The following is a 27,910-nucleotide window of genomic DNA, read 5'->3' as shown; positions in this document are numbered from 1 at the left end:
AAAAATAACAAAATAGAAAACCAATTTTTAATACTGCCTCCTTCGGTGTTCCAGTCCTGTCCAACGAACCATATTCTCACTTTTGTTTTTAAAAAAGAAAAAGAAGAGAAGAGACAGGAGTCATTGTTCAGATCAGGGTCCGGTTCTTCGTTTCGGTGGTCCGAAGCTCTGTTTCTAATCTCCAGAACCTCTATTGTCCGCCAGGGCCCAGAACGCTTTCGTACATTGTGTTCGGGTTGAGTCAGATCTAGGCCTTCAATATTCGTATTTTATAAGTGATTGAATTGCACTGTAGAGCCGGTATTGCGTAACAATGGGTGAGAAATCGAGGTCCAGAGGCTGGTGCGGTTGGTTTCTGGTTCTAGTAATCTTGGCCCTCGTTGTCGGTGCGGTGGTAATCACCGTAAGAAAAAAAAAGGGTGGCTCAGATGAGGCGGCTCCGGTGCCGGGTCCTCCAGGCGCGACTGTCAAGAAATACGCCGACGCTCTCAAGACCGCTATGCAATTCTTCGACGTACAAAAATGTGAGGACTACTCTCTCATTCCCTTCCACGCAGTAATTGTTTCGCATTGCAATGGCAGCATTATTTCGTGCTCATTATTCATTACATTCAGTAATTTTAGTATAATCACTTCGTAGCACTCAGGAAGATCTGAAAATTGACATGAGCTTTAGATTTAGTTATTATCATTGGTGTTTATGTTGTTTAAGACAGAAAGCCGTACTGGTAAAGTTCACACCTTACAGTCTGCTTCCTATGATGTTTTTCAATCTTTATTTTATTTTTCTCTCTGTTTTTTTTTTTTTTTTGGGTGAGGCGGGGGCGGGGGTCGGAAATGTAAGTTGTGGTTATTACCTTACATTTCCAATTATCATACTGTTTCATTCTTGTTCCTCTGGTGCTAATCTGAGTTGGGTGTGCTGCTTCGCTTTTTGTAGCTGGCAAGTTGGTAGATAACGGGATATCTTGGAGAGGAGATTCGGCTTTGAAAGATGGAAGCGCAGCTGACTTGGATCTGTCAAAAGGAATGTATGACGCTGGGGATCACATGAAGTTTGGTTTTCCAATGGCCTTCACTGCTACAGTGTTGTCCTGGGCTATCCTCGAGTATGGAGATCAAATGGACACTGTGAATCAGTTGGAACCTGCTAAAGACTCGCTCAAGTGGATCACAGATTACTTCATCAACGCCCACCCTGCTGAAAATGTTCTCTACATTCAGGTTGCTATAACCTTCAACTCTAAGCTATGTGATTTTGTTTAGCTGTGTGTTCTGGAGTTCCAATTGGTGATAGTTTTCCATGATCCCATGTTAGTAAACTGAGATTTTACAGATTTGATTTAGTACTTGGCAAGATCATAGTAGCTTTTGTTTTTGGCATTCTTGGTGGTGTTCTCATGGCTTGGCATGAGATCCAAATGTTTTGTTGAAGAAGTATGTTTCATTTCACTGTCTTATGAAGCATTGTTGTAAAAGCACTCGTATTTGGGCTTGAATTTTTTTCCCTGTTGGAATGACAATGAAGCGTCTGAAATGTGTCTCTTAATTCACTTTTAATTTTGGACCAGGTGGGTGATTCCAAAGCAGATCACAAATGTTGGGATAGGCCTGAAGTCATGACCGAGAAGAGGCCACTCACGCAGATAAACACAACTACTCCAGGAACAGAGGTTGCAGCTGAGACTGCAGCAGCAATGGCTTCAGCATCTCTGGTGTTTAAGAAAACTGATTCAGCTTACTCTGACAAACTCCTTAAGCATGCCCAACAACTATTTACTTTTGCTGACAAATATAGACATTCTTATAGTCTTAGCATCCCTGACGTCCAGACCTACTACAATTCAACTGGATATGGAGATGAGCTCTTATGGGCAGCTAGTTGGCTCTATCATGCTACAGGGGATCAATCATACCTTCAGTATGTGACGGAACATAATGGAAAAGCCTTTGCTCAATGGGGAAGTCCAACCTGGTTTAGCTGGGATAACAAGCTTGCAGGAACCCAGGTACACACGCACACGCGCATGCATATTTTTTTTTAGAAGTGTTAGGTCTACGCACAAATCTTACACAAAGAAGCTTACACACTGATGTGGTTTAATGTAATGTGATTTACAATAAAAAGAGTTTTACAATATGATTGATTATATTAAACCACATCAATGTGTAAGCTTCCTTGTGTAAGATTTATGTATAGACCAATTTTTTTTCCCTTTAGGTAATCAAGATTATTTATTCATAAAGGAAACAGGCATAGCTCAAGTACACAGCACACTGTACAAGAGAAATACCTAGCTAGGATTACACACGCAAATGTACACGTGTATTTTGTAGGACATAAAGTTTGTACATCTGTCTAGCGCTTCCTAGTTAATGTGATTGCTTCTTATCAAAAAAATAAAATAACATAAAGTTTGTACATCTGTTCTAGTTTCATATGTAGTTTGCACACCATGGTCTCAACCGTCATTACTTGATGCCAATAATGAAAAAAAATCATTTTAGTTCTATATTCATGCAGTGGATCAACCAACCATCAGCAAAACTCATAAAATCTGGGATCATAATTGTCTAAGAAAGCTATTTTGTGGAGGAAACACACCCTTTTCTATTATTCATTTCATACTGATATAAGTGAAATCTCCCATGTTCTATGATTGAGAGAAACTCCTGACAGGCAAGCCTTAATTATCAACTGACGCATGAAACTATGTGTGAACCATGAGAGAGAGAGTTTTCAATAGCAAGCTAAAACAGCTTTAACACATTGCTGATAAGCACATAAAAAATTAACCAAATTGACATTTGAGATGTTTCAGGCCATATATCTGGAACAACCCTTCTGTTGTCTTTACACACACACACACACACACTTACTTAATGAATAAAGACTGTGGTATGGGACATGTTTCTGAAACTGTACTTTGAGATTTGAAATCTATGTGACAACCTTCTATTTTTGAAAAAGTGTTTACTGATTTGGCTTTGCGTTACTTCTTTGAGGCATATGTTGAAGTTGAGAAAATCCAATGATTTATTTTTACCTTCCTAAATAGCACTATTTTATATAAAACAGAGTTACATTAGTCTTTGGAGATATTGTAAAGCCATGAATAGCGTATTCTTCTTCTCAACTTTGTTAAATGGGTCTACAATTTTGATGCAGGTTCTGTTGTCCAGGTTAAGCTTCTTTGGCTCCAAAGACATCTCGAACTCACAGAAATCTGGTCTTCAAATGTACAGAAAGACAGCTGAGGCTGTTATGTGCGGCCTCCTACCAGATTCTCCAACAGCAACAGAGAGCAGAACTGAAAGTAATCTTCTCCACATTTGCAATTAGACTTAGGATAATCATGCACATATTTTCTCTATTCTATCCTTCTACACCCCCCCCCCCCCCCCCCCCCCCCCCCCCCCAAAAAGCCCCCTCTTCCCTTTTTTTTGCATTGATTTTTTAAGTGAATGGTCTCATTCCATCATGATTAATCGTTTAAACTAAATCTTCTTCTTAAGCCAGCAATTACATCACTTAAACATGCAATGGCTTTTCTAGGTCCTCCCACGTTGTTCCATCTTGTCCCTATTTAGTGGGACATCTAATTTTTTGTCATTAAATACCAGAACCCTAAGAAGAAAGATATCAGAGAACAAATGGATGATGATTAATTGACCTCTGAAATAGACCAAAAAATAAAAATGAACGCATAACTGGTGGCTGTGGCTCTAGAGACTGCTAAAGCGAATAATTGGCACTCATTATTGTTAAATGACTTGAGTAATTATTGGGATTTATTTTTTCCTGTAAACATTTAACTTGATTATTAAGTCATACACATCCAAGTGATTCACTGCCTTATGGCAATGAGAATTAGAGATACAGGAGAGCTTAGAGATACATGAGAGCTTAAGACAGCCAAGATGCCAAACATTTCCAAGCTATCAAATACATGTTTGAGTGGAAGAGAAAACATTTATGAGCCTTGGATTTTTGAGCATCACCCCAGTTTTCCTAGGAAGTAATCAGTATGCTTCAGGCAGAACTTGGGTGTCTTATTTGTGTATTGAAATATCCAATTGCATTCTTAGCATCTGATGCCATTATGCTTTCCTTGATGCAGGCGGTCGTCTTATATGGGTCAGTGAATGGAACTCTTTGCAGCATCCTGTCGCTTCTGCATTCTTAGCTGCTCTTTACAGTGATTACATGCTTACATCCCGAACTGCAAAGCTCTCATGCGATAAAGATTCCTTCTCCCCAGCAGATCTTCGGAAATTTGCCAAATCGCAGGTATGCAAATCCTTTTTGTCTGTGCTAGAGATCTCCTAGAGGCAATAGATCTTAGCACTTGATAACCATGACACTCCAGGAATTGCTTACATCCGAGTATTCTGTCCATTTTTACCAGGCTGATTATGTCTTGGGTGACAATCCTCTGAAAATGAGTTTTCTTGTGGGTTACGGCGACAAGTACCCGCAATATGTGCACCATAGGGGAGCTTCAATTCCAGTTGATGCAAAGACTGGCTGCACTGATGGGTTCCAGTGGCTTGTCTCTGATGAACCCAATCCAAATTTAGCCATTGGAGGACTTGTTGGTGGGCCTTTCAAAAACGAAACTTACATCGACTCCCGGAACAACTCCATGCAAGGGGAACCAACTACATATAATAGTGCGGTCATTGTTGGCCTCCTATCGAGTTTGGTCACCACCTCATCAGCAGTTCTATCCTTTACTTAAAGCTGCTTTAGTAGATAATAACTACTGGATGTCTGTATTATATCTAGCCGTTTACTTGACCTGTTCCTCTGAAAAGTTCTAAATTCGTTGCTTTACACGGGTGAGATGTGATTTTTGGCTCAATCTGATGAGCTTTCCTAGTCATTTGTTTTAGTAAGCGTCAGATATGCTTCTATTTTGCAGTGATTGTGTATCAATCTGTTGTTGGTGTAATTTTGTCTTCTTTTGTTTTTATTTTTTATTGTTTGTATGTTCCATCTTCCATAAAAGATTGCAGAGCAGCAAATGTGACGATGCAAGAAACAATAATATTAGCATGTTACTGCCTTTCATTGAGGATAAAATCTGGACGGGAAAAGTTGTCTTCAAATTTTTGTTCAATAACTCAAGTCTTATATATGTGGGAGAAAGATAGACCCATGAAGTAGATGATATAGCATTTATTAAGTATCTAATGCTGTCCAAAAGTTTACATGGTCGACAATAAATGTTGTAAGATTTATTTTATGTGCTTATTTTTCTGTTACATCAGTATGAAATCCTAAGTTTGAATAACAATTTGAGGAACCAATTGGAAATCTAAGCCACTCTTCAATTTTTCCTTCTTAATTTAAAAGAATTAAAGGTTAAAAAGGACCAAAATATTATCACCCTCCTTTCCTCTCTCTTTTTTTATTTTATTTTATTTTTTTCTTGTTTTTAAATTTTTATGTCGGGGACCTTTATAAGGCAAGGAACTTTCGGATCCACCCTTACAAAGTAAATTTTGGTCTCGTACAGCACATCCTTAAAAGTTTTCTTATACGAAATTGGTTAAATCACTAGTTTTTCACTAAGAGGTATGGCTCCGAATGATTGTTTGCACTCATGAGGTGTTAAACCTTTAACTTTGAAGGGAGTGATACCCCAAGACCAAATCTTTCACCACTTGGGCCAACTTCTTGAAATTTTTTTCTATTTTTCCTCTTATAGAAAGAAAAACAGAGAGATTAATTCAATCTCCCATTTCCATCGTACCAAAATGGATCATAAGTTTTGCAAGCAATAATTCCAAATAATCAACATTGACAGCCGACATAGGCCTTCCAACAGTTCCATGGCATTATGCTTATATATCTAAATAGAATTAACATTGACAGCCGACAGGAGTTTTTAAGGAAGAATGACATCAGAGAAATGAAAAGAGATTCCTTCCCCTTTTTTGTCCAAATTAAGTCAAACCTCCAAGTTGCAAATGCCATATTCAGTAGTGTCCCTTACGTACATGTACAACTTTCAATTGCTGAGCAACACCCACACATAAAAACAAGGGCCATCTTCTCTCCCCAAACTCCACCATTACTTTTCCCCTACCTCCATGCACACGAGTCACTTTCTCCCTGGTCCTCCTCGAGTTTGTGGTAGGGTCTAGGAAAGTTGTGGGATCAAATTTCCCAAGTTACCTGAATTCAAAAGCCAAACAAAAATTAGATCCTAAACATTGTCGTTTATATAAATTTCTCGATGAATAAAACAAAATGTTACTGCTACAGTAACTCAATGAGCAGATGACAAATTCTTATTATCTCTTTACCTTTAGTATTGGTCAAGGAGGGACTGTTATTCCTCTTTTACTACTATTTATTTATTTTTATGTCTTGATTTACATAGGAATATATATGAGAATTGAATATCAGATTGTTTTTTCTTGAACATTTATAAGAATTGAGTCACTTTCCATTCCCAAAACTCTCTTTTCGGTGAAAGCTACTTCTAAACAACCCATCAAATCATGGAGAAGAGAAGAGATACAAGAGATGTATACCGACATGCTAAAGCTGTATTAAAAACCATTGGTTTTGAACCTTTTGACATAAAAATCATTGTCATGCTTATGATCCACAGCTATTTTGAAGAACTGTGGTGGCATGCATCCACAAGATGATGGAGAAATTTGCTAAAACCTATGGACAATAATCGTAAACGTCTAAGGTCAGGTCAAAGAGAAATTCGATCCTGACTTTGTTGCCCAGTCCAGTTGTTGCTCTATCTCTCACGCCAGATGATCAGTGCTTAGGGCTGGAATGAATGGACGGCTCAAACCAGTTCATTTTGCTGCATTAACTGAGATCTTTTAACGTTCCAATTAGTTCGTTTAATTCAGAAAAGAAATAGATACAAGCATTAATGCTAATATAGGAAATATTTACAGTCCACAATTCATGGACCATGAACGTGAAATTATGTACTGTCGAAAATAGCAGTACCTCAAGCTTGTGCATGAGTTCTTGGGCAGTTTGAGCAGAGACGATAATGTTTCGGGCAGTGGGAGTTATGAATCCTTCGTCGACTGCTTTGTCTAGGAATGAGAGGAGTGAGTTGTAGTATCCGTCCACGTTTAACAACCCCACCTGCTACCAATCATAATTTTTATCCAAAAAAAATCGAATATACACACACATAAAAATCATATATAAAGAGATGCTTGATTTAAGAAATAAAATTTAAAATTTAAATCTTATAAATCAAATTATGACATGTAGATAGTGTGTGGTGTAGAGGACTGTGAATAACATGGCTCGAATGTTGTTTGAACAGATACAGAGAAAATTGAAATGTTACCGGTTTATCATGGATTCCCAATTGAGCCCAAGTGATGACTTCCAACAGTTCTTCCAAGGTGCCATAACCACCTGCAGCAGTAGGTTACTTTGTTATAGCCTTGAATGATTGTCATATGTAGTAGATACATGATGTAAAGAAAAGAATAATGATTTTATCGACCACTAGACGATATTATTGTGCATTTACAACGACAAATACGGGAATAAATAAAGAAATGAACAGATGGAGGATATAATATATATATATATATATATATATATATAAGAGAGAAAGATAGAACCTGGCAAGGCAATGAAAGCATCGGCTTGACGAGCCATTTCAGCCTTGCGTTGGTGCATGCCTGACACTGCTCTTAGTTCTCCCACAGTCTCTCCTGTTATCTGAAATCATACACCACCACAGTACCCATCTTTCTTTTTCATATCCCCAACTATCCAAATTATGAACTATTTGCTGAAATATTAATTGACCATCAAGTACCTCTCTTGGCATGAGAATTGTGGGAATTACTCTGCGAGGAAAAAAGAAGAAGAAAGAAATGTTAAAACCCAGAGAGATCACAGAGAGAGAGAGAGAGAGAGAGAAGGTACCCCAACACATGGCGACCTCCATCATGTACAGCTTGGGAGACCAGACCCATCAAGCCAATGCTCCCTCCTCCATAGACCAAGTCAATGTTCCTTTCCACCTGCAATGTTTTCTTAGGGTTAATAACCGAAGTGCTTGATTTATATGATAATGAATCAAATGCATATTATTCAATTCAAATACATTTTTATATTTCTTATGTTTTGTCTTCTTCTTCTTCTTCTTCTTTTCCCACTAGTATTCATCCAACGAAGGAAAGAGAAAACAAAACAGGGGATACCAAAACAGAGATCACTGTATCTGATCTCTGTTTTACTCTGCCACGTTTTCGTCCTCGAACACTCCGAAATTCTTACTAACACAGTTACTACTAGAGTTTGGAACTTATTTTGGTTAAATAAGACAAAAAGATGCCAAAAAATTAGGTGTCTCTGATTTCAATTCCTTTAATACCGGCATCATAAAAACATAAACATCAGGTACTAAGAGTGCTTCTTGGTATCTGAAATCTTTCATTTTTCATGAATAACATCGCGTACAATGTTCCTGTAAGAAGCGGCTAGAACTTGCATAAATCCTGCTTCTGTGCAAACATGGTAAAGAGAAATCGTGCCACATGTTCCGAGTCAAAAACAGGTTTCACAGCAAGAAAAAAAAAGAGGGAGAGGTTATATAATGGAGGCACCAGTTGTTGGCCGAGTTGAATAGCAGCAATCTGGTAGCTAGGACTCTTGCCGGGGCTGCTCCCACAGAAGACACAGACACGTCTGAACCTTGATTTCATGATGGCAGGCTGAAGCTGGCGCTGCTGCTGTTGATTTTCCATAAATAGAAAGTTATATGGCACCACCAAAGTTTGTAACGCGTCCTTTTTTGGGTTTTCGTATTTTTTGTGCTGAGAGAGGGAGAAACGTGAACGTGTTTTTGTTCAAGAAACTTGGAAATTAAGAAAGGAAGACGAAGCCCAAAAGTATGGGGAAATGGTACATATCGTTGTGATAATTAATCCCTGCGTCCTTTCAATATATATATATATATATATATGTATATAGAGGGTACTGCTACATTTCAGAGGGATCTAGTCCGAATGTTCAAAGAATGTAATTTTTTTATATTCTTAAATTTATTTTAAAAAATTTCACAACATCATTAAAAATATACATCCTTAATCACTAACTAAAAAAAAGATTTGAGGACACAATTTGGATTTGAATTCGAAATCCAAAGCATTCCTTATATATATATATATATATATAATTTCTATATAACACGTTTCTATTTCACTCTTATCTTATTATATATTTTTTATTAAATAATCCTTATATCATTCATTATATATAGCAAAGTCATGCAGAGCCACAAAATACATACAATTCACACCTCTCGTTTTCTGGCCGTCTCGTGACTGTGCATGTATGTACAATGAAATTCACGTTGATATTCATGACGACGACGTTTATATATATATATATATTAAAATTTTATCCTTATCGTGAAAAATAGCTTTATTAATTACCTCCACTTGCATATATATAAGAGATCATCTCAGTTACCAACTTCCAACAGTACGAACTGTTTTTTAAATTAATTAGTTAAATAAAAATAAACAAAAGCAGTCCACTAATTAATTTATTGATCATGAAAACGAAAGTTGAAATAATGTAATTTTCTTTAATTATATTTTTGTAGCATCGTTTGAGATTATTCATACAATAAAAGCGCAGAGACCCGTACGTAATTAATAATTTACAATCCGTTTAGTTATACATATAATATAAGATGAGATGAAATATTTTAAATAATAATGAATAAAATATAATTATAATATAATTTTTTAATATTAATTTTATATTGAGATTTGAACAAATGCACCCCATATCATATATATTTTTTATTTTTAAATTTGTTTGAGTTTAATTTTTTTAAACTAATTGAGCGCTTATATTTATTATTTACATACCAAATATTTAGTAAAATAAATAAAAACAATATGATATATGGTGTGTGGGCTTATGTTTATAATTTTTCATATAATACTTATCACATATAGATGAGTTTTGCTATACATAAGCTAACACGACACATACCACATATTTTTTTATTTAAAAAAAACTAAATTTATTATTCTTAAATTAATTGAATTCTTCTACTCACTATTAATATACCAAACATTTGATTTAAAAAAATTAAAAAAAATATAGTGTATAAACTTATGTTTAAAATTTTTCTAAATAGATATACATTTGCAGCTTGCTTTGAAGCATTGATGAAATTGTAATGAATGTTTAAGAGAAATTATATATATGAACCGGCTTAATTTACATGCACCCACCCTAATTACTTCACTTTGACATTAATTGGCTTATTTCCACAAAGATGTAACATGATAATTTCTTAATTTATCATGTATTAATGGAGATAAATGGGTTTCACAATGACAAACTCCTCCCCTGGCCGATAAAACAGTAGTCGAAGTGGACAAAATCATTAAATGCATTTAGATATGATTTTCCCTTAAATACGAAGGCTTTGACAATTAAGGGAATCCATGGTAGGTAATATAAAACTGTGCTTGATAAGATTGGTTGCAAATGTGATTGATGTAGAAAAGCTTTTTATTTGGAAGGTTCAAGAATTTCAAATGACCTAAATATCTTAGATTTATCTCCCATAAAGAAAGCCATTATACATTCATCTAATTAATTTCTGGTGTGAGTACCCCTATCGCAATCTGTGCATGGAGCCAAATGACACATCAGGTGTTCATCATCATCTTAATTTGGCATTTTTGCATGATCTTTTTGAGTTTATATTATATATAAATTCTATTATATATAATTATTTTTTAATAATTATTTATTTATTTTATTAACGTAATTAATTAAAATAATTATTTTATATTAAAATAAAATAATACAAATAATCATATTAATAAAATGTTTAAAAATTATAAAGAACTAATATTTATAATTATAGTTGTATAAGTACTGTACAGTTTATTTAAAAAAATAAATTAATATAAAATTTATATAAAAAAATTAATTTTTTAATCATAAATTTTATTTTTTTTAAATAATTACATAATATTTATACACTTAATAACTTACTTAAAATCATATATATCCAATATTTACTTCATGGCTGGCTCCCATTTTGATTGATCTTGCTCTGCCAAAAAGCTAATGGCAAAAAGAGAGATCGATAATTGTCCATCGAGCGCCGAATTGTATGACTGGTTTGAACTGACGTGTGCAATTAATTGCCTTGTGAATTTTTTAAGTAGTGAAGAATCAAAGAAATTTCCTAAATCAGAAAAATTTTAATGTTCTGTTTGATAAGTTAGATGAAAATTTTGAGTTTAAAATAAAATATTAAAATATTATATTTTAATATTATTATTATTTTAAGATTTGAAAAAGTTAAGAAAAAGTTAAATTATTTATTATATTTTATATAAGAATTTGAAAAAGTTGTAATGATGAGATGAGAATTTTAAATTTAAGATAAATTATTACAAGCTGCTGCATGCATCTCCAATCTACTTCTTCTTTTTTTTTTTTTAAGTTTAATTATCTGAATATATAATTTAATTTATGATCCATTTGAATGGCTCTTTAATTATTACTCTTTGTTTGAAAATGACGGGAAGTGAATGCAACATGGACAGTTGGCTATATATTATTTTATAAGAACTAGAAAAATAGTATTTAATTATAAAATTTTTATTTGTAATTATTTTTATGTATTTTTTATATATTTTATTAATATAATTAGATGTATTATTTTTTTAATATAAAATAATTATTTTAACAAATCATATTAATAAAATATATAAAATTAATTATATATAACAGAATCGATTTAATTAATTGGGAACCATTTTGAGTGTAGCTTTATTTTTATAAAAATTTTATATGCAGTTATTTTTATGTACTCTTTTGTGCACTCAAGTGATATGATTGATTAGATATTAAAAAAAAATTAATCCAACCAATCATATCAATAAAATATATAAAAAATATATAAAAATGACTGTACGTAACGTTACTCTTATTTTTATAGCAATCACATACCAACGTTATAAAAACATTACAAATCTTGTAATGATGGGTATTGATATATCATCATTAAAGGATCATGATTGCTTTATAATTAATAATTGTGTAGTCTTTGTGGATGTGGACTGACTTCGTACACATCATTACGTCCGACGAACTAGCTACCACCCCTCACTGATGACTTACGAGTCGGGCTACCGTGCGCCAGCTCTTACAGCTAGATGTGCCTATCAAGTATTTTTTTTAAAAAAAAATTAATATTTTTAAATATTAATATATTCAAAATCATTTCTTTATTTTTTTTAATTATTAAGTAAAAAAATAAAATTTATCAAATAGTAGACTTGAGTGGTACCGACAGGCGGTACACAATAATTTTCCATGACTTTAATCACTCATCATCATTTGGTCATCAATCAGTATGCCGCTTTAATTCCTTCAATCAAAGCCCCCCTCCCCCTCTGTATCCCCGGCCCCATAATTGCTTTGTTTTTCGCTCTGATCTCTTGCTTGACATGACTTGGGGAAAAGCACTCACAGGGATCTCTCTCAAATAACTTGAGAAGCCTCGGCCCCCATTAACTCAATCTTTGCTATAAGTGAAAACAGGATGGAATAATTAATTACTGGTTTACTAAATTTGTTATTTTTAGGTATTTATGATCAAATCTATTAGATACTACTACTGCTCAATGAAGGAATATTTGACTCTATAATTAAATTAAATTGGGTTCACATTATAATATTAAATTTTTTTTTTTTTTTTTTGTGAAAAATACACGATCAAAGCACCAGCACTTTCCTATTCCCAAGGATTCAGATAATCGGTCCCCTAGGTTCCTTCCCACCACCCGACCATTCCAAGATGTGATTGTGCCGCACTCGTGCGGTTGATTGGACCCAATTTTACTTCTTTAATTATTTTGTTTTTTGTTTTTTTGCACTCTCTCCACGTTCCAAAGTCCAAAACACACTTTGCTTCCAACCAACTAAAGAAAGTGAACTGCAATTAGCAAAGCCTCAATAACGTACCTTTAAATATATATATATATATATATAAATAAATAATATTTTGGTTTTGGCTTTGTCATTTTCTGCGAACATAGTGATCTCATAGTCATCCATAGCAAGCCGATAATGTGGTCCACCTTCCTGTCGAGTCCAGGCAGGTTAAGAGACTGACCCATGGCTCCTTATTCCGCTATCAATGGCACTCTCCTCTTATGGCTATTACAGAGTTTATGGGCTACTCCTCACCCGGCCCCCAACTCTCTTCTCCTTTCCTATCCAACTTTTCCTCTTACAGTCCTAGTCAACTTTTCCTCTGCACATCCTCACCACGTTTTCCTCTTTCAGCACAGCACAGCGTTTCCTTCTTCATTCTCCAAGAGCACTTACCTCCCCATCCACTCCTTGTTACAAAAGTACCAAATCTCAGCATAGCTTTAATGAAATCCACTTCCGCCAATAATATATGCCATTATTCAGTGGTCGAACAACGATCGCAGTAACCCGACAAAAAGACAGGCAGGGATTATGCTACGCGTATCCAAATGAGAATGTCTGAACATTTATAAATCGCCGAGATCTGTTTCATCCAAGCCCAGATAACGAACGCATCATTTTCAAGATGAAAAAAGGGCGACAGAAACGAAGAATTCGTTCCAATTTGTAGTTTACACAGATAATGGACTCTCAACCTCAACGGTCAAATTGTTCCACAAGTATACATGCATACTCGTGCCGTTTTTCAGGGAGATTTACCTTTTTTTTCATTTCTATTTAAATTGGAAAAAACAGATAACGGAACCACGGAGAAAAAAGCCTACAGATATAAAAACAAATAGAAAAATAACTTAATGTTACAACTCACAGCAAATGAAAAAATGTGACTATTGTACACATTTATTGGCAAGGACAGGTTAGGGCGACATGCAGCAAATATGTCTACTTGTGCCCATATCCAGGCGGCGGTGGGGATGGCCGATTATTTGCTCTTCTTTCTGGTACAGAATATTGGTTGCCTAGTTGTTGAGGGTGACCATAACCCCTCGGAATGCCCTGGTTGGTCATTGGAGGCCGAGCACCCCAGCGCTGATGACTAGAACCTCCAGGTGATTGGTAGTTCTGATAACTGTTGTGACCGCCTTGGTGAGGATGAGCACTGACCCCATTTGGAGCTTGTGCCATTTGCCCCCTAGCATACATGGGTCCTCCATTCTGATGAATTCCAGATGGATGATAGGTCACATTCCTGGAGTACTGACCGTTACTGTAGGTAACTGGTTGGTTATTTCTTTCATAGTTCTGAGGGTGAGACCTATTGTTGGGATAACGGTCCACGGGTGAGACATATGGTGGATTGTACCCATCCTCATTGTAACCTGGACTAGCAGTGGAATTTGAAAATTGGCGTCCTCGAGAAGAGTGAAATGTTCCTGGTGGTCGCGTTCTGTTATATGCCTGATCATGATATCTTTCATTTTGGTAGGAAGCCATCCGTGGGCGATTATGAGGCATGGGGTAAGATGGTGGGGCATTCATTTTATTGCCATACCCATTAGGATTTGCCTTCACTTGTAAGCTGTTAGCAACAAATCGATGAGCTGCCTCCCCAAGCTGTCGACCAGAAGTGGTTCCCGAGGAGTTTTGCCTGGAAAAAAATAATAATAAAAAATAAATAAATAAAATATACATGAAAAAGGAATTTCCAAAAAGTTAGTCTAAACGGTGTGAATCAGTCAACATTATATACAATCATTGAATACCTTCCATTCTCCCATGGCCTCCTTCCAGAATCTTCATGCCACAAAACTGGTTCAGGTTTTAGATCCCCCAAATTCACAATCTGTAAGAAAAGAACTTTCATGAAAATTGCCATAATACACCATATCAAGCTTAGAAAACCACACCCCACTCAGCCATGTTATCTGCTTTTGCAAAGTAATAAATAAATGGAATGTTGCCATGATAACAGATTTTTTCAAGAAAAACCTTCCCCTTGCCAGATATAGAAGAATAGAAACATTGCTTGAGAAATTAATCCAACATCCGAAATGATACAATCAAGGCTTTCGCACCAAAGCAACCTCCCTTGCTAACATGGATCCACATACACTGAAAAAGTCTAGAAGCTCTGTGGGGTACGATATGTATCACCAGAATGTTTGGGTTTTGCTGCAACGGTCTTCGCATGGATGTGGTTTATATGAGAGAATAACAAGAATAACGTAGTGTTTATAATTCCTATAGGCAGAAAACGTGATTGCAGAAAACGTGATTGTTTATCATTAGCACCGCAAACTTCCCAGAATTCAATGGACTGAATGAAAACTGGAAAAACTCTCGTTTTGTAACATAGACCATAGCTAGTTCCATACCAATCCTATAGAGTTTTCCCTTAAATTTTACAGTCACCATTACACTTCTACACTTGATCCATCTTGCTCTTAACTTGCCACATCCTCCTCAATGTACTCATCCTTATAAATTACTGATCCCAGATTCCCACATATGAAAACTGTCAATTTTTAGTTTCCATATGCCATTGAATTTTGTCATCCCTCCATCCATAATCTCCCTTAAATAGCATTCCACATGCTTGCTTTTAGTCCCCTATAGACCTAAGATGGTAAGACCTGTAGATTTTACAGTACCACTCCAAATTTGTAAGCTGATATTAAATCCTGCTCAGTCTCATGAAAGAAAACGACATCATCTGCAAAAGCATGTATCAAGCACCGTCATCCTGAATCAATCCTCATCCATAACCAATGCAAACTTGATGCAGACCTGTTGTGGTATGAAACTTGTTTTTGATACCACCATTTGTCTCCATCTCTATCCACAACAAAATTTGATCCCATACCAAAACTGGGAAAAAAGAGAACAAATATAGTGGAAACAGACTTGACAGATGCGTAACAAGGCCTCAACAATAACCACATACCTTCTCTGGGAAATTAACCCCCACAGGTGGCCGAGTGATGTGTTCATGCATATCTGGGAGTTGGAATATAGCGCATCTGAACAGTGAGAATGAAGTAAAAAAATGAGCAACAGTGATCATAAATAATATGGTTCATTCAATCGAATAGCAATCAGTGCTCAAAAGCTTACATGACTTGGTTGTCAATAATATCTTCCATTCCTATCACAGGAGACCTGAAAATAGGTGGGTGGGGTTCTCCAGCGCATGGCGATAAATAACCATTCATTCCACCACTGCATGTAGCCCAAAATAAATCAGGAAATAGTACGACACCATATATTGAAGTTTGTATTTTAATAGATGTATTGCAATTATTTGCAACATAAACCAAGATATACGCAGTGGCATAAGCAAGAAAGGATATAATTAAACCTGGTTATCAAAAAAAGATACACAACCTCCTACTATTCACACAACCTCCACACACCACACTTCTTTTAATTTTTTTAATTTTTTTCTTTTATCAAATATTTAATATATGGATAATGAATAGAAGAATTTAATTAGTTTAAGAAGAATAAAAACAAAAAAAATAATAACAATAAAAATTCAAATACTAAAAAATTAAAAAAATGTGGTGCGTGGAGGTTGGGAGGTTGTGTAATATTGCTTGTACCAAAACAATAATAAATACGAAATTGTCAGAAAGAGATGTTGATTCCTAGGTGGCAACAATTTAACCATAATAAGTAAAGAAACTTCTCTGCCCTTTTCCTCCCTTGTTTTTGGAGGGGAATGCTTAATAAGGGCTCGGTTCCTCCTAAAAGCAAGAAGACAACACATGGATAAACAAGTATTCAACACAAAAGTTGTCATTGAAAAATCGCTGCTAAATCTTTTTCCCTAGTTTTCAACTTACAAAAGGATCTCTTACAAATGTTCCAATTCTAAAACTTGGGAAACTTGAATGAAAGTTTCCAACAAAATGTGCTATGCAATAAATGACAGCAGTTCTACAACCAAGATCAAGGATCTAATAAATAATAAATATAAGGTGAGCCCTCAAATGTACACATTGATTACTTTAAAATATATATATATATATATATAAATATTCAATGAACAATTTAAAGACAACAGCAAACCTTTTTTCCGGCTTGAGTTTCTCCTTGACCTTAACACGTTCTTTGTCTGTTAATCGTTTATACTTCTCATCAAGAATACTTATGCATACAGAGAGAGGATGACACAATTTCACGAAAAGCATGTCGAACATCACGCTATTTCTCCAAACCTCCTCCTCCTTAGAAAATAATGCAAAAAATAATAAAATGAATTTGTATCTAAAAAGAAAACAAAACTGGTGACAGAATATCAAACTGGTTTATGTAAAAAACCATACTGTCAATGTATGTTCAATTTTCTGGACTTCTGAAAGAAGGCGAGCTTCGTCAATAAAAGGCAATTTCGCAATACCCTTAAGAATAGCAAATACAGGTGTAAGAAAAAGGAAATCTATAAACAGTCATCACACTGTCAACATATACAGATTAAAACAGATACCCACCTGCCAAGCATACCGTTTGCCATTCATATCCACCTCAAAATCTGAAAAACAGAATGAAGGTTTTGTGTGGGAAGAATTCTTGTTAAATATAAGTTCAAAAAAAGATGAGTTTCAGGCTCCCAATTTAGCCAAAAGCATACCAGTTGGGTAAAAGTCAATAATAGGTGAATTTGGATCGGTCATCAATTTCCTGTAATGCTCAGGAAGTGCATGGGCACTGCAAATGAATAACAGTTTGCTCTTAGGGATGGGCAATTTACAAAATATGTGAAAATGAAATAAAATAAATAGGAATGCCTACTGTACCTTGCAGCAGGAAATACTCCCAAAAGCTGATTGAATGGTTTGAAGGGAGAGCCAAGCTCAAAGCTTATGTCCAGCTGACCAAGATCCTTGAGATCAGAAGCAAAAGGTGCATAATGATAAGGATAAAACCTACAATATAAATTCTTTGAAGTCAGAGTAAAGATCCAAATATGTAAAAGCATATAAAAAAGAGAGAAAAAAGGATAACCAGCAAGTAATCCACACCACAAAAGAAAAATGAACGCCCCAGCGCAAAAAAGATTAGGGAAAGCCTTACAGATTAATATTTTTACCTTGCATAGTGGATATTAGTGCAAGTTGGAGTTTAAGGAAATAAAAAATTGCATGAAAAAATAAATAAATTTCTTGTTGAATTTCAACCGTATGAAAAAATCTTTTCATCTTCATCTGTATCCCTAATGACACTTTCAGAGCAGAAGGATTCATATGCTGTTACTCTAGTAATTGGTTTCGGCTCTTAAACCATATATACATTTAGTTTGAACCCTTAGTTGGCAGTGGGGGATCAATCATATTTTACTTCTTGCAAGGTGGCCAGGGATCTATGGACACCAATATTTTGTACCTTCAAAATTTAGTAGGTTATGAACCAATTGTTGGAGGACTTGATAGCTTCTTCACAGCCTCACCTCAGTGGCCATAGCAATTAAAGGTCTGGGAATGGTCCCTTTTGTGTTTGATGCGGTGTATTTGGCGGGAATGTAATCCTCGAACTCTAAGCAGTATTATAATCACTAGTCATTATATTTAATTCTCTTTATCTTAGGAAGCGTGCAACAGCTCATGCTCCTCTAGCTTTCTAGATTTCATAGGATCGTGTTCTTTTTCTTCCTCTAGTTGGGTGTTTCCTATTGGATACTTTTTTTTTTAATAAGTGTTTCTTATTGGATACTTCTTGTATACTTGGGTTGAGTCCCTCTACGCTTTGAATAAAACTACCCTTCTTACCAAATATATGAAACTCAACCAGATGATCAATTTAAATTTGGTAGTGTCCCATTATGAACCTATTAAATGGGAAAATACATAGAAGGGGGTGTTGGCACCCCTTTCCCGCAGACCTGAGAAGGCAACCCTATAAACTTCATTGACCCTATAGGTTATAGGGATAGGGATCATCCTCTGCAACATGATTGTAGCACGATTCTAATCTCCATCAACATTATTGACAATGTGATATCATCCCTGTATGACTTTGAAGAAGAATAAGAGAAAACAAACTCACCACTGCCAAGAACAAACCCCTTCATAATAATAATGCATGACCCAACAAAGGCCTTCTGTGTAACTCAAGACCTGATAGAAGTGACAATATACAAGCTTAACCAACAGTTATACAGCAAATACCTGCACTAATATATTAGATAACACTTGAATTTATTTTACTCACAACATCCCTTCGTATGGCTTCAAGCTCCTCAGGAGTTCTCACAGAAAACTTCTCCTCGTAGTATCTTTCTTTCCACCCCGGTTCTCCCAATCTAATCTAATAATATAGCATAACATGTATAAAAACTCAGCAGAAGCTAATTGAATTATGTAAGTCAAGCTTTTGATACTTATAAATATGCAAAGGTAAACTTATCATCAAACCTTGTCCTCTTCTGGTTTTTGAGAGCTAAAAACATCTGACTTCTCACGAAGTACCTCCTTAAGCTTCACTTTTAATTCTTCTTTATTTTCGCTTACCTAAAAAGCAAGACAAAAGGATGACTAGATGAGCATCACTTTAACATCACATACAGTCAAGAAAAACGAAAATGATAATACAGAAGAAGATATATTAATAACTCCTTGCAGGCAAGGCTCATACCCAAGCCCACAGAAAGTTACTCTAAAAGATGGTTGGCGGAGTCAACTATATTACAGTGCCTCTCCTGAAGCAAGAAAACATACTTCTATTTCAAGGCTATTTTCAGCTTCAACAATAGCAGCACCAATTGTAGCACCTGAAGACAAGCGTGCAACTTTTTGAGGCCGAGCAAAAGTCCCTCTAGCATCTGTAGCCCAAGACTGTTTGCTTTTAATTTCAAGCCCTGACAACCCTGCTGTGTCTTGTCCACGTTGGTAATCATTTCTGGCAGACATTGAGCTCCCTGAATTGTAATTGGATTCTGATTGTTGATATGGAGAAGGTGAAGGACCAGAAGCAAGCCGAGAACCATGAAATCGAGCAACCGGCACCAAAGACTCGGGTTGAACTAGAGGCTGTGCATCATCCCCTCTCCTGGCATGTCCCTTTTCACGCTTTATTCTTTCAGCCTGCCGCTGGAAAGGAAAGCAGAATAAAAATTGCATCAATCTGTTTATAGGTATAACATATAGCAACAGGCCATACAACCACAGCAGTACTGAATCCAATAATATTCTTAGAAAATCATTGCTTTAATGGCAAGCAGTTTCAGCAATAACACCAAGCAGACAGTTACTATAACCAATCCTAACAAATGGCTGATATCCCCCATTATGGCTAAGTAAAAAGGTAGCAGAACATTCCGCCCTACCCTCTCCCAAAACAATATCGGTATGCAAGTTTGACCATACATTTAGGAGGGAGGAAACATTAAGAACTCTCCTCTCCCTACACCCAACTCATTTAATAATTTAACTATGAATGCACGCAGAACTGAAAACAATGTCATGGCTCAGAAATAGTTAAGACTCACATAACAAAATGATTTTTAAAGGGGTTAAGAACTTAAGAGTTATGTTAACTTGAGAAAGTTGTAAATGATACATAGAATCATCTCTATACTTAATACAATCCTCAAAAAATAAGAGAATATCATGAGGTTAACTAGGACAATGTCTCCAGGTGTAGAGCAAACCTGATGCAATCGAGCTCTTTTCTGGAATATCTTATCTTCGAAAGATCCAACAGCCTGAATAAAATGCTCTACCCTGCTCAAATTTGGCTATGAAATAAAACAAGTCAAGAATGATATGCAACTCACAAATAAGATTAAACGATTAGAGAAAAAGCAATTTGGCAACAGAATCAACTTCTAGAAGCTCCTATGAATATAACTAATCAAATACCTTGCTTCCATTAGTCAAATACCCGCCCAATGCCCTGATTTCCTTCTTGTAAATTGCCATCAGCAAGTTAATCGCACCCTACAGAAATAACACGGTATTGAATATTTAGTTGTGTAAATCCAAGAGAAGTCAATAAGGAAATTCAATTGCATATATCGTGTAATATTTAGTTGCAAGTTGCAAAGTATTGCGTGTTCCAATGAGATGACACAAATAAATCAAAACATCCTTTTTTGATAAATAAATCAAAACATCCTATCTTATTCTATCACCAAATGCCTACTTTTAAGGTTTTCATCTCAAAGAAGTGTTCAAAATTAATCAACTTTATGAACATATATACTTCTAAAATATAGTTTATGCAAAAGCAATCATAATAACTCTCGTTTGGTATCCTTTACAGGTTTTTACTAGCACTTGTTTCCCACACCTTCCTTAAACTAGCCAGTCCCCTTTGTATAACCCCATGTACTTAGGTTGCACCCCTAGCGCTTTATTCAATAAAAGTGGTATTGTACTAAAAAAATAGTTTATGCCAAACCTATCAAAATTCATAAACTAATTTAATAAAAAATAAAACACTTATTAACAAACCTCTCGAATCTCCAAAGTGGGCATGTGCGGTAAGAAATCATTGCCAACAAAGAAACACATGAAGATAAAATCATCCACAATGCATTCGAGATCAATCTTGAATGAAGTGTTAGGAATTGTCATCTCATGCTCCAAGTATTCTCTAAGAGTCCAGATGTTGAGAAACTGCCGGGAAGGTAAAGCCAGTGCTATATTAGTAATTAGAACAACCATTTATGCACAAAGGATCTTTACCACCAAGGTCTTCCACAGGATGAAATCAAACCTGGTATGGTTTTTTCGCAACAGCAGCACCATCACCTTTCTCATCAAACTCTCCAGCCTTTCTTTTGGCCTTTCCTTCACAATTTGCTGCTAAATGGCCCACCTGTCCACATATGAAGCATTTGTCTTGTTGCCCAGGAGTAAATACAATCTGAAACGGACCATTCAGAAAGACACTGATTATTTTTTAAAAATCGAAATAAAAACTAGATATGATAGGAAAAGTAAAGCTCCTGGATTCCTTCATTCTCATCATTATAACTTATTGAGAAAGGAAAACTGAACATAAAAGTACATGTAAGTCCATGTAAATAAGAGAATACCAACCTCTCGAAGAATTGAAAAATGAATTTCATGGGTAGCTAAACCCAACATTATCAAGTCCGCATCCTGTCATGGCACCAATTCATAGAGCAGTTAATGTTAATCCGAGATAATCGGGGCACAACTCACAAGCATATAAGACAAACTCCTAATAATTATAAGGAAGCCAATACTCCTTATGATATCTGAACATATATGTTGAAGGAAGATATATACCAAACCATACAGGCAATGGCGTGTATTTGGGTCATAACCAGGGAGGTTTCTTTGAAGGCGAATGTATGACATAATCTTGTGTTCCCCCTCACCAGGAACATTGGCATCAGAAAGAATAACCTTGCCAAGAAGAGAAAAGAAAAGTCACTCGATCTAGCAAGACACGCAACCGCAAAACAAGCATTCTATCCACGAAAAAACCAAAGTAAAATTCAAAATTTACAAGGGAGTTTGGCAAGTAGAATACCTTAACTTTTTCCCAACCAGGGTCATTGTTCAACCTGAGATGAATATAGTACTGCAGTGCAATTGATAGAACAGCCATAAATTCAGTTCCTGGAGTAATAACATTAGAATCAAAAACTTGTGACTCCTGTTTTGGAGGAAGCTTTCGGCCTTCTCTCTCAAACTCTTCCCTTAGCCTTGCTTCTTCATCTGCCTACAGAATAAAGGAATCAACATCAAGAGTAAGAATACTCTGCTTTCCTTTATTCATTTTTATTTCCTATTGGTGCTTTTTCCTCTTCTTGGGAAAGGCAGCTGCAGCACATTACTGAACGTAATACAGTAACAGGGTATAAGGGCTCTATAGAACTTGAACATAGGAAGGGGGATAGCAACTTCAAATGCCCACTAGTAACTTGCAATTTCCGTTCCCCCAACTGTTCTCATGGCAGATATGCATTAAAAATTCTCGAGATCAAAGAAACCCTGGATAATGGTCAAAATGAGATTCTCACTTGATCAAGAGAAGACTGGACATGCATGCTAAAAGGAAATGAAAATTTTAAGAGGACAGATGGAGCAGGTGTGTAACATAATGTGACCCCACTTTTCCCGATAATTAATACAAAATATCATCCCTTACACCAAAATAATGAAACAAAACATCAAATGCAAACACTCCATTAGAAATATAAATAAGAATTCTTTCGAGATCTTTTGACTGTTTTTAATCCCAAAATCAATACTGTCTTTGTCTATAAATGGGAAGCATTCCTCTGGGCATATAGTGTAAAAAAATAAAAAATGAGTCCAATAGTTATCATATTAACTATTGATTGTAGTGTTTTGCATTGGTTGTATTCTGTTTTAGCTTGTAAGTAGGTGCTCTCATTTGTATACATCCTGTGTACTTGGGTTATGTCTATTTACTTGGAATAAAATTTCTCTTATTAATTATCAAAAATGTTATCTATTAAGATTAGAAAATGACAAAGAAAACTCCATTAAAAAAATTTCAAAGAAAACAAAACCCCTTGGCTTTCTATTGGAACTGTAGAAGTAAAATAATATACATTCACTTTCAATAATTGCATTCATGCATACATGCTATACACTTGGGCTATGCCTATCTGTCAATCATTAATAAAATTTCTTTTACCTATCAAAAAAGAACGGCATTTGGAGAATAAGTTTGTTTAATACAAAAAAGAAAGTGGCAAGTTACCCAAAGAAACACTATATTTAAGAAGCCCTTTATGTGCACACACATAAAGGGCTAACAAAAGCACATACCGCATCTGCTGCATCTTTGGCTGCTCTAAAACGCCTAGACCGTTGTTGATTCATTTTAGCCCTTGGAGCAACACCATCTACCAGCAGCCCCCAGAAGTTAGCATCATGCACAGAACATATGAAATTTAATAGGCTATTACTTTGCAGTAACAAAAAATTTATCTCCTATACCCACCAATAGCCATGTATAGCAGTTTTCGAGGCCGCACCATCACAAAAAGCCTATCAATGTAATCAAACATACACTGAAACACCTCGGCATAAGTAGATGGAGAAGGCTGCATAAATAAAACAATGCGATAAAGGCATAGCTGGTTAGAAATAAATTTTAAAGAAAATGATGATACAGGCAAAGAGAATAAAACATACAAATATAGAGCATATAGAAGAGTAAAGCTCTCTAAGTGAGCAGAAACAGATCTTTTCAAATCATGGAATGCATCGAATCATAGAGCAAGTAATTAGTCAGTCTATTCTGTCGATGTCAGTAATTATAAGAGGACATCAGCAGGGAATATGAGCAGAATTATATTTGTTTCATGTATCTGCACCCTCTACAAGCTAAAAAGGCCATGAAAATGAAACCAACTACATTTTTCCTTTTTCCCTCACACAACTACGCTTCTTCCTTGTTAATATACATATTTGCGTGTGCACGCTTAACAGGACAAAAAAAATACCATAAAAAATCTCTATTTGTTACCATGACTCTAGTTGTTAAATCATTTCTATACTGGATTTCAAAAACAATAAAAGGCAACACAAATGATTTTTATGGTTATAATAAAACTTTAAAAAATTCATTGCGTTGCCTTTTACCTTTTGAAAGCCAGTATAGTAAACCATAACGATTATCTGAGCTATCATGCTATACAGTTAGTAAATATTGAGCACGCGTGCTACACACAAAACAGCATTCATTATCTAATTATCCAATTCAAATAATAATAATAAATACATAAAGGTCATTAAATCTAACATTCTCCTGCGAAGAAAGAAAGAATGAGAAATGCGAGATCCACAAAAAATTTTAATTATAGGTACACAAAAAGAATTACAAAAGACTACGTTACAAAAAACTATATTAGATTCTACAAATTTTTATTGTGAAATAGATATGATATACCACATAAGCCACCTCGATTTTAATTTTGTAAGGTAGTTATAGGAACTTAAGTTATAGGAACTTATTTATAATTTAACCAGCACTGCTAAAAATATATATATAAACGAAATCATCTGCAGGTTCCTAATCAGGTAGTTGAGCATCAAAACTACAAGCAAGATAATTGCAACTATGATTTGAATCGTACCCTATCTTCGGGATGAAAGCAGGGGTGAATAATCCCATTCATGTCGAGGTAGAGATTGTCGAATTCCATATTGTTAGGGTTTGGCTTACTAGTATCAACCGGTATCTTAATGCCATCGATTACAACCGGTTCTTCTTCGACGACATCCACCACCACCAACGGGTACTTCTCCGCTAACCATCTATAGAAAGCAGGAACTCCCATTAAGAATCTGCTTAAGAGCTCGCAGGCTCAGAAATATCCCGCAGCCCACACAGGCGAACGAGAAAGAGCGAGAAGACGAAAGAGAGTAGCCCTAACCCTAATTGAGTGTTTCAGACAGAAGGATATAGAATATGCGACGGCCTCGACTCTCTGGTGCGCACAAGTCACTTTGTACACGAAATGTCGTTCCCATGAGATGAAATTATAAAGGAGTTAATTTCCTTTTATACATCATCCACGGTATTAAGATTTATTTGGTACCGTTCTAATTTTAAAATTTATTTTTTAAATTAAATTATAATATAGAAACCTTTTAACTAAAAGTAATCTTACTTACAATCTTCATTTAAGGATTATAATACAGATATAGATAATTTTATCTTTAAAATTTTAAAATTATTAAAATATCTATTTTAAAATTATATTTTTTCTCTTTTAATAAAGGGCCTACAACGATTTATACAACAATGTCTCTTTGAGTTATATGCTCTATACTACAATTTATAAATACAATTTTTCATGAATATATAGTCCTCCTAGCAGAGGCAAACAATCAAAACGAACCAACCTAATGACCTCACAAAAACATGAAGCACCCAGTCCATTTTTCCAATAAATCGCCATTATTTTAAAATGAATTATTCTATTTCAAACTGGTACTTAATAATAAAATTTAAATTTTAAAATTTTTCTTTTAAATCAAGCTATCTCATATAAACACTTCACTAGCTATATTATTCACGCCAGCTTATAAATACAATTTTTCATCCCCATAACTTATCATTGTTGATGAGCATAAATTAGACTAGTTTTTTGAATATTGACAAGTTAATTGGGATTTTCTTTTTTACACTATCGAGAGTTGTGGTTTTGGGGAGAGGTAGCGGTCATGGATCCTCTAATGCATATCAACAATGAGATTCTTAGTTTTGATAAATGGAAACCAAGCTGGCTTTTTTAATAGCACACGAGATTTAAGACAATGAGACTCGTTATCTCCATTATTTTTTGTTATTGTGATGGAGGCACTCTTTTTTACCTTATTGGGAGGTGTGGTTTTGGGAAGAGGTGGCACTCGTGGATCCGTTGATGCATATCAACGATGAACTTCTCAGTTTTGATAAACGGAAGCCCAACTGGCTTTTTTAATGGCACGTGTGGTTTAAGACAACATAACTCACTATCTCCGTTACTTTTTGTTATTGTGATGGAGGTGCTAAGCAAAATGACCTCAACACTAGTTAATAATGGATTCGTGATTGGCTTCTCAATTGGAACCCCAGATAGAGGAGTTATTAATATTTCTCATCTGTTATTTACAGATGACACACTTATCTTTTGTGAGGCAGATCATAACCAAGTTCGAAGACTGAAGGCCCTTCTCCTTTGTTTTGAAGTAGCGTTCGAGTTGAAAGTGAATTTCGATAAATTAGAGATGATGCCAATTGGAGGTATTCATTATCTAAGATAGTTGGCTAACATTATGGAATGTAAGGTTGCCTATCTTCCTATGACTTACCTTGGACTCCTGTTGGGGGTTGCCTCGAGAGCGTCTTCATTATAGGACACAATGATTGAGAATGTATGTTTTCCTATATCCAATGGTGGTGTGGGTATTAGAAATATGAGAATTTTTAATCAAGTATTATTTGGAAAATGGTTGTGGAGATACAATAAGGAATTAGAAGCCCTATAAAAGTTGGTGATTGAGAGTAAATATAGAGGCTTATAGGGGGATGGTGTACTAAAAAAGCAAGAGGGACTTATGGAGTGGGGTTGTGGAAACACATAAGAAGATGATGGGGAATCTTTACTCAACAAACAAGATTTATTTAGGGTGAGGGTTCCAAGATTAAATTCTGCAGTGATATTTGGTGCGATAATAATGCTCTAAAGGATTTATTTTCTTCACTTTTCCAAGTTACAAGTGCTAAAGATGTTTCAGTGGCTGAAGTTATAGTGATATTAGGCGAGCAAATCGAGTGAAATATCAATTTTAGTTGGGTGATGGTGGTAGAAGATTGGGAAATGAGCAACTCTGAATACTTTTGCAGCCTTTTGTACTCCATAAAACATAGCAACCAACAAGAAGATATGTTGTGGTGGATACTTGCAGGTAAAAATTTATTCTTGGTTCAGTCTTTTTATAAGTCTCTCATACAATAGCCCAATATTTAGTTTCAATGGAGAAGGCTTTGTAAACATAAGACACCTCCCAAAGCAACATTCTTTGTGTAGACTACTTTATTGACTAAGATTCTCATAACCGACAATTTAAGGAAACGTAGGGTGATCATCACATATTAGTGTTGCATGTTTAGGAACAAGAGTGAATTTATGGACTATCTCCTACTACATTGTGAGACAATAGAGTGTGATGGAATGAGGTATTTAGTAGAACAGACTTGGCTTAGGTTATACATGAGACAGTGGTGGTAATTTTGGCCAGCTGGACAAATCTAAGAGACATTCAACAGATTAAAGTTGTGTGGAAGATGATCCCTATATACATGATGTGGTATTTGTGGTAGGAGCGCAATGATCGAACGTTCAAAGACAATGAGAAATCGTTGGAGGAACTAAATATTTTATTTATTAGAACTTTATGTACTTGGGCCATT

General features: G+C 35.3%; 3 protein-coding genes across 6 annotated transcripts; 1 reads left to right on the top strand and 2 right to left on the bottom strand.

Annotated features, from left to right (window-relative positions):
* Positions 1–35: 35 nt before the first annotated feature.
* On the top strand, positions 36–4,955 carry LOC122318868 (endoglucanase 10). Its single transcript, XM_043136574.1, has 6 exons — positions 36–524; positions 941–1,224; positions 1,572–2,009; positions 3,170–3,317; positions 4,122–4,291; positions 4,410–4,955. The coding sequence occupies exons 1-6, from the start codon at positions 314–316 to the stop codon at positions 4,740–4,742; spliced, it is 1,584 nt and encodes a 527-aa protein (XP_042992508.1). The 5' UTR covers positions 36–313; the 3' UTR covers positions 4,743–4,955.
* Positions 4,956–5,775: 820 nt separating this feature from the next.
* LOC122318869 (cytokinin riboside 5'-monophosphate phosphoribohydrolase LOG3-like) lies at positions 5,776–8,932 on the bottom strand. 4 transcript variants are annotated; one of them, XM_043136577.1, is made up of 7 exons: positions 8,620–8,932; positions 7,937–8,034; positions 7,827–7,857; positions 7,627–7,726; positions 7,344–7,414; positions 6,989–7,135; positions 5,776–6,184 (listed from the first exon to the last, which is right to left on the bottom strand). In XM_043136577.1, the coding sequence occupies exons 1-7, from the start codon at positions 8,758–8,760 to the stop codon at positions 6,167–6,169; spliced, it is 606 nt and encodes a 201-aa protein (XP_042992511.1). In that variant the 5' UTR covers positions 8,761–8,932; the 3' UTR covers positions 5,776–6,166. The 4 variants fall into 4 exon arrangements, with proteins under 4 accessions (XP_042992511.1, XP_042992509.1, XP_042992512.1 ...); XM_043136575.1 differs by lacking the exon at positions 5,776–6,184 and adding an exon at positions 6,195–6,845; XM_043136578.1 differs by lacking the exon at positions 5,776–6,184 and adding an exon at positions 6,195–6,836.
* A 4,612-nt stretch (positions 8,933–13,544) lies between these two features.
* LOC122318380 (5'-3' exoribonuclease 3) lies at positions 13,545–25,492 on the bottom strand. Its single transcript, XM_043135667.1, has 23 exons — positions 25,086–25,492; positions 23,948–24,050; positions 23,773–23,849; positions 22,502–22,693; positions 22,255–22,374; positions 22,042–22,104; positions 21,716–21,865; positions 21,451–21,615; positions 20,857–20,934; positions 20,646–20,732; positions 19,714–20,085; positions 19,411–19,506; positions 19,208–19,303; positions 19,043–19,113; positions 17,797–17,925; positions 17,631–17,707; positions 17,491–17,531; positions 17,326–17,400; positions 17,069–17,226; positions 16,112–16,216; positions 15,942–16,017; positions 14,761–14,840; positions 13,545–14,645 (listed from the first exon to the last, which is right to left on the bottom strand). Exons 1-23 carry the CDS (start codon positions 25,287–25,289, stop codon positions 13,940–13,942), a joined length of 3,321 nt encoding a protein of 1,106 aa, XP_042991601.1. The 5' UTR covers positions 25,290–25,492; the 3' UTR covers positions 13,545–13,939.
* Between the last annotated feature and the right edge of the window lie 2,418 nt (positions 25,493–27,910).

The sequence above is a fragment of the Carya illinoinensis genome, chromosome 8 (genome assembly GCF_018687715.1).
Source record: "Carya illinoinensis cultivar Pawnee chromosome 8, C.illinoinensisPawnee_v1, whole genome shotgun sequence".
Taxonomy (NCBI): domain Eukaryota; kingdom Viridiplantae; phylum Streptophyta; class Magnoliopsida; order Fagales; family Juglandaceae; genus Carya; species Carya illinoinensis.
This window is presented reverse-complemented; position numbering and strand designations above follow the sequence as displayed.

Coding starts and splice junctions, on each gene's coding strand:
- LOC122318868 (XM_043136574.1), top strand. CDS start 314: ATGGGTGAGAAATCGAGGTCCAGAGGCTGGTGCGGTTGGTTTCTGGTT. Junction 525..940: donor ATTCTTCGACGTACAAAAAT/GTGAGGACTACT, acceptor CGCTTTTTGTAG/CTGGCAAGTTGGTAGATAAC. Junction 2,010..3,169: donor ACAAGCTTGCAGGAACCCAG/GTACACACGCAC, acceptor ATTTTGATGCAG/GTTCTGTTGTCCAGGTTAAG.
- LOC122318869 (XM_043136575.1), bottom strand. CDS start 8,760: ATGGAAAATCAACAGCAGCAGCGCCAGCTTCAGCCTGCCATCATGAAA. Junction 7,415..7,626: donor TGCTTTCATTGCCTTGCCAG/GTTCTATCTTTC, acceptor CTACTGCTGCAG/GTGGTTATGGCACCTTGGAA. Junction 6,846..6,988: donor AACTCATGCACAAGCTTGAG/GTACTGCTATTT, acceptor AAAAGATCTCAG/TTAATGCAGCAAAATGAACT.
- LOC122318380 (XM_043135667.1), bottom strand. CDS start 25,289: ATGGGAGTTCCTGCTTTCTATAGATGGTTAGCGGAGAAGTACCCGTTG. Junction 22,694..23,772: donor CCAAAGATGCAGCAGATGCG/GTATGTGCTTTT, acceptor TTTATTCTGTAG/GCAGATGAAGAAGCAAGGCT. Junction 19,304..19,410: donor AAAAACCAGAAGAGGACAAG/GTTTGATGATAA, acceptor CTATATTATTAG/ATTAGATTGGGAGAACCGGG.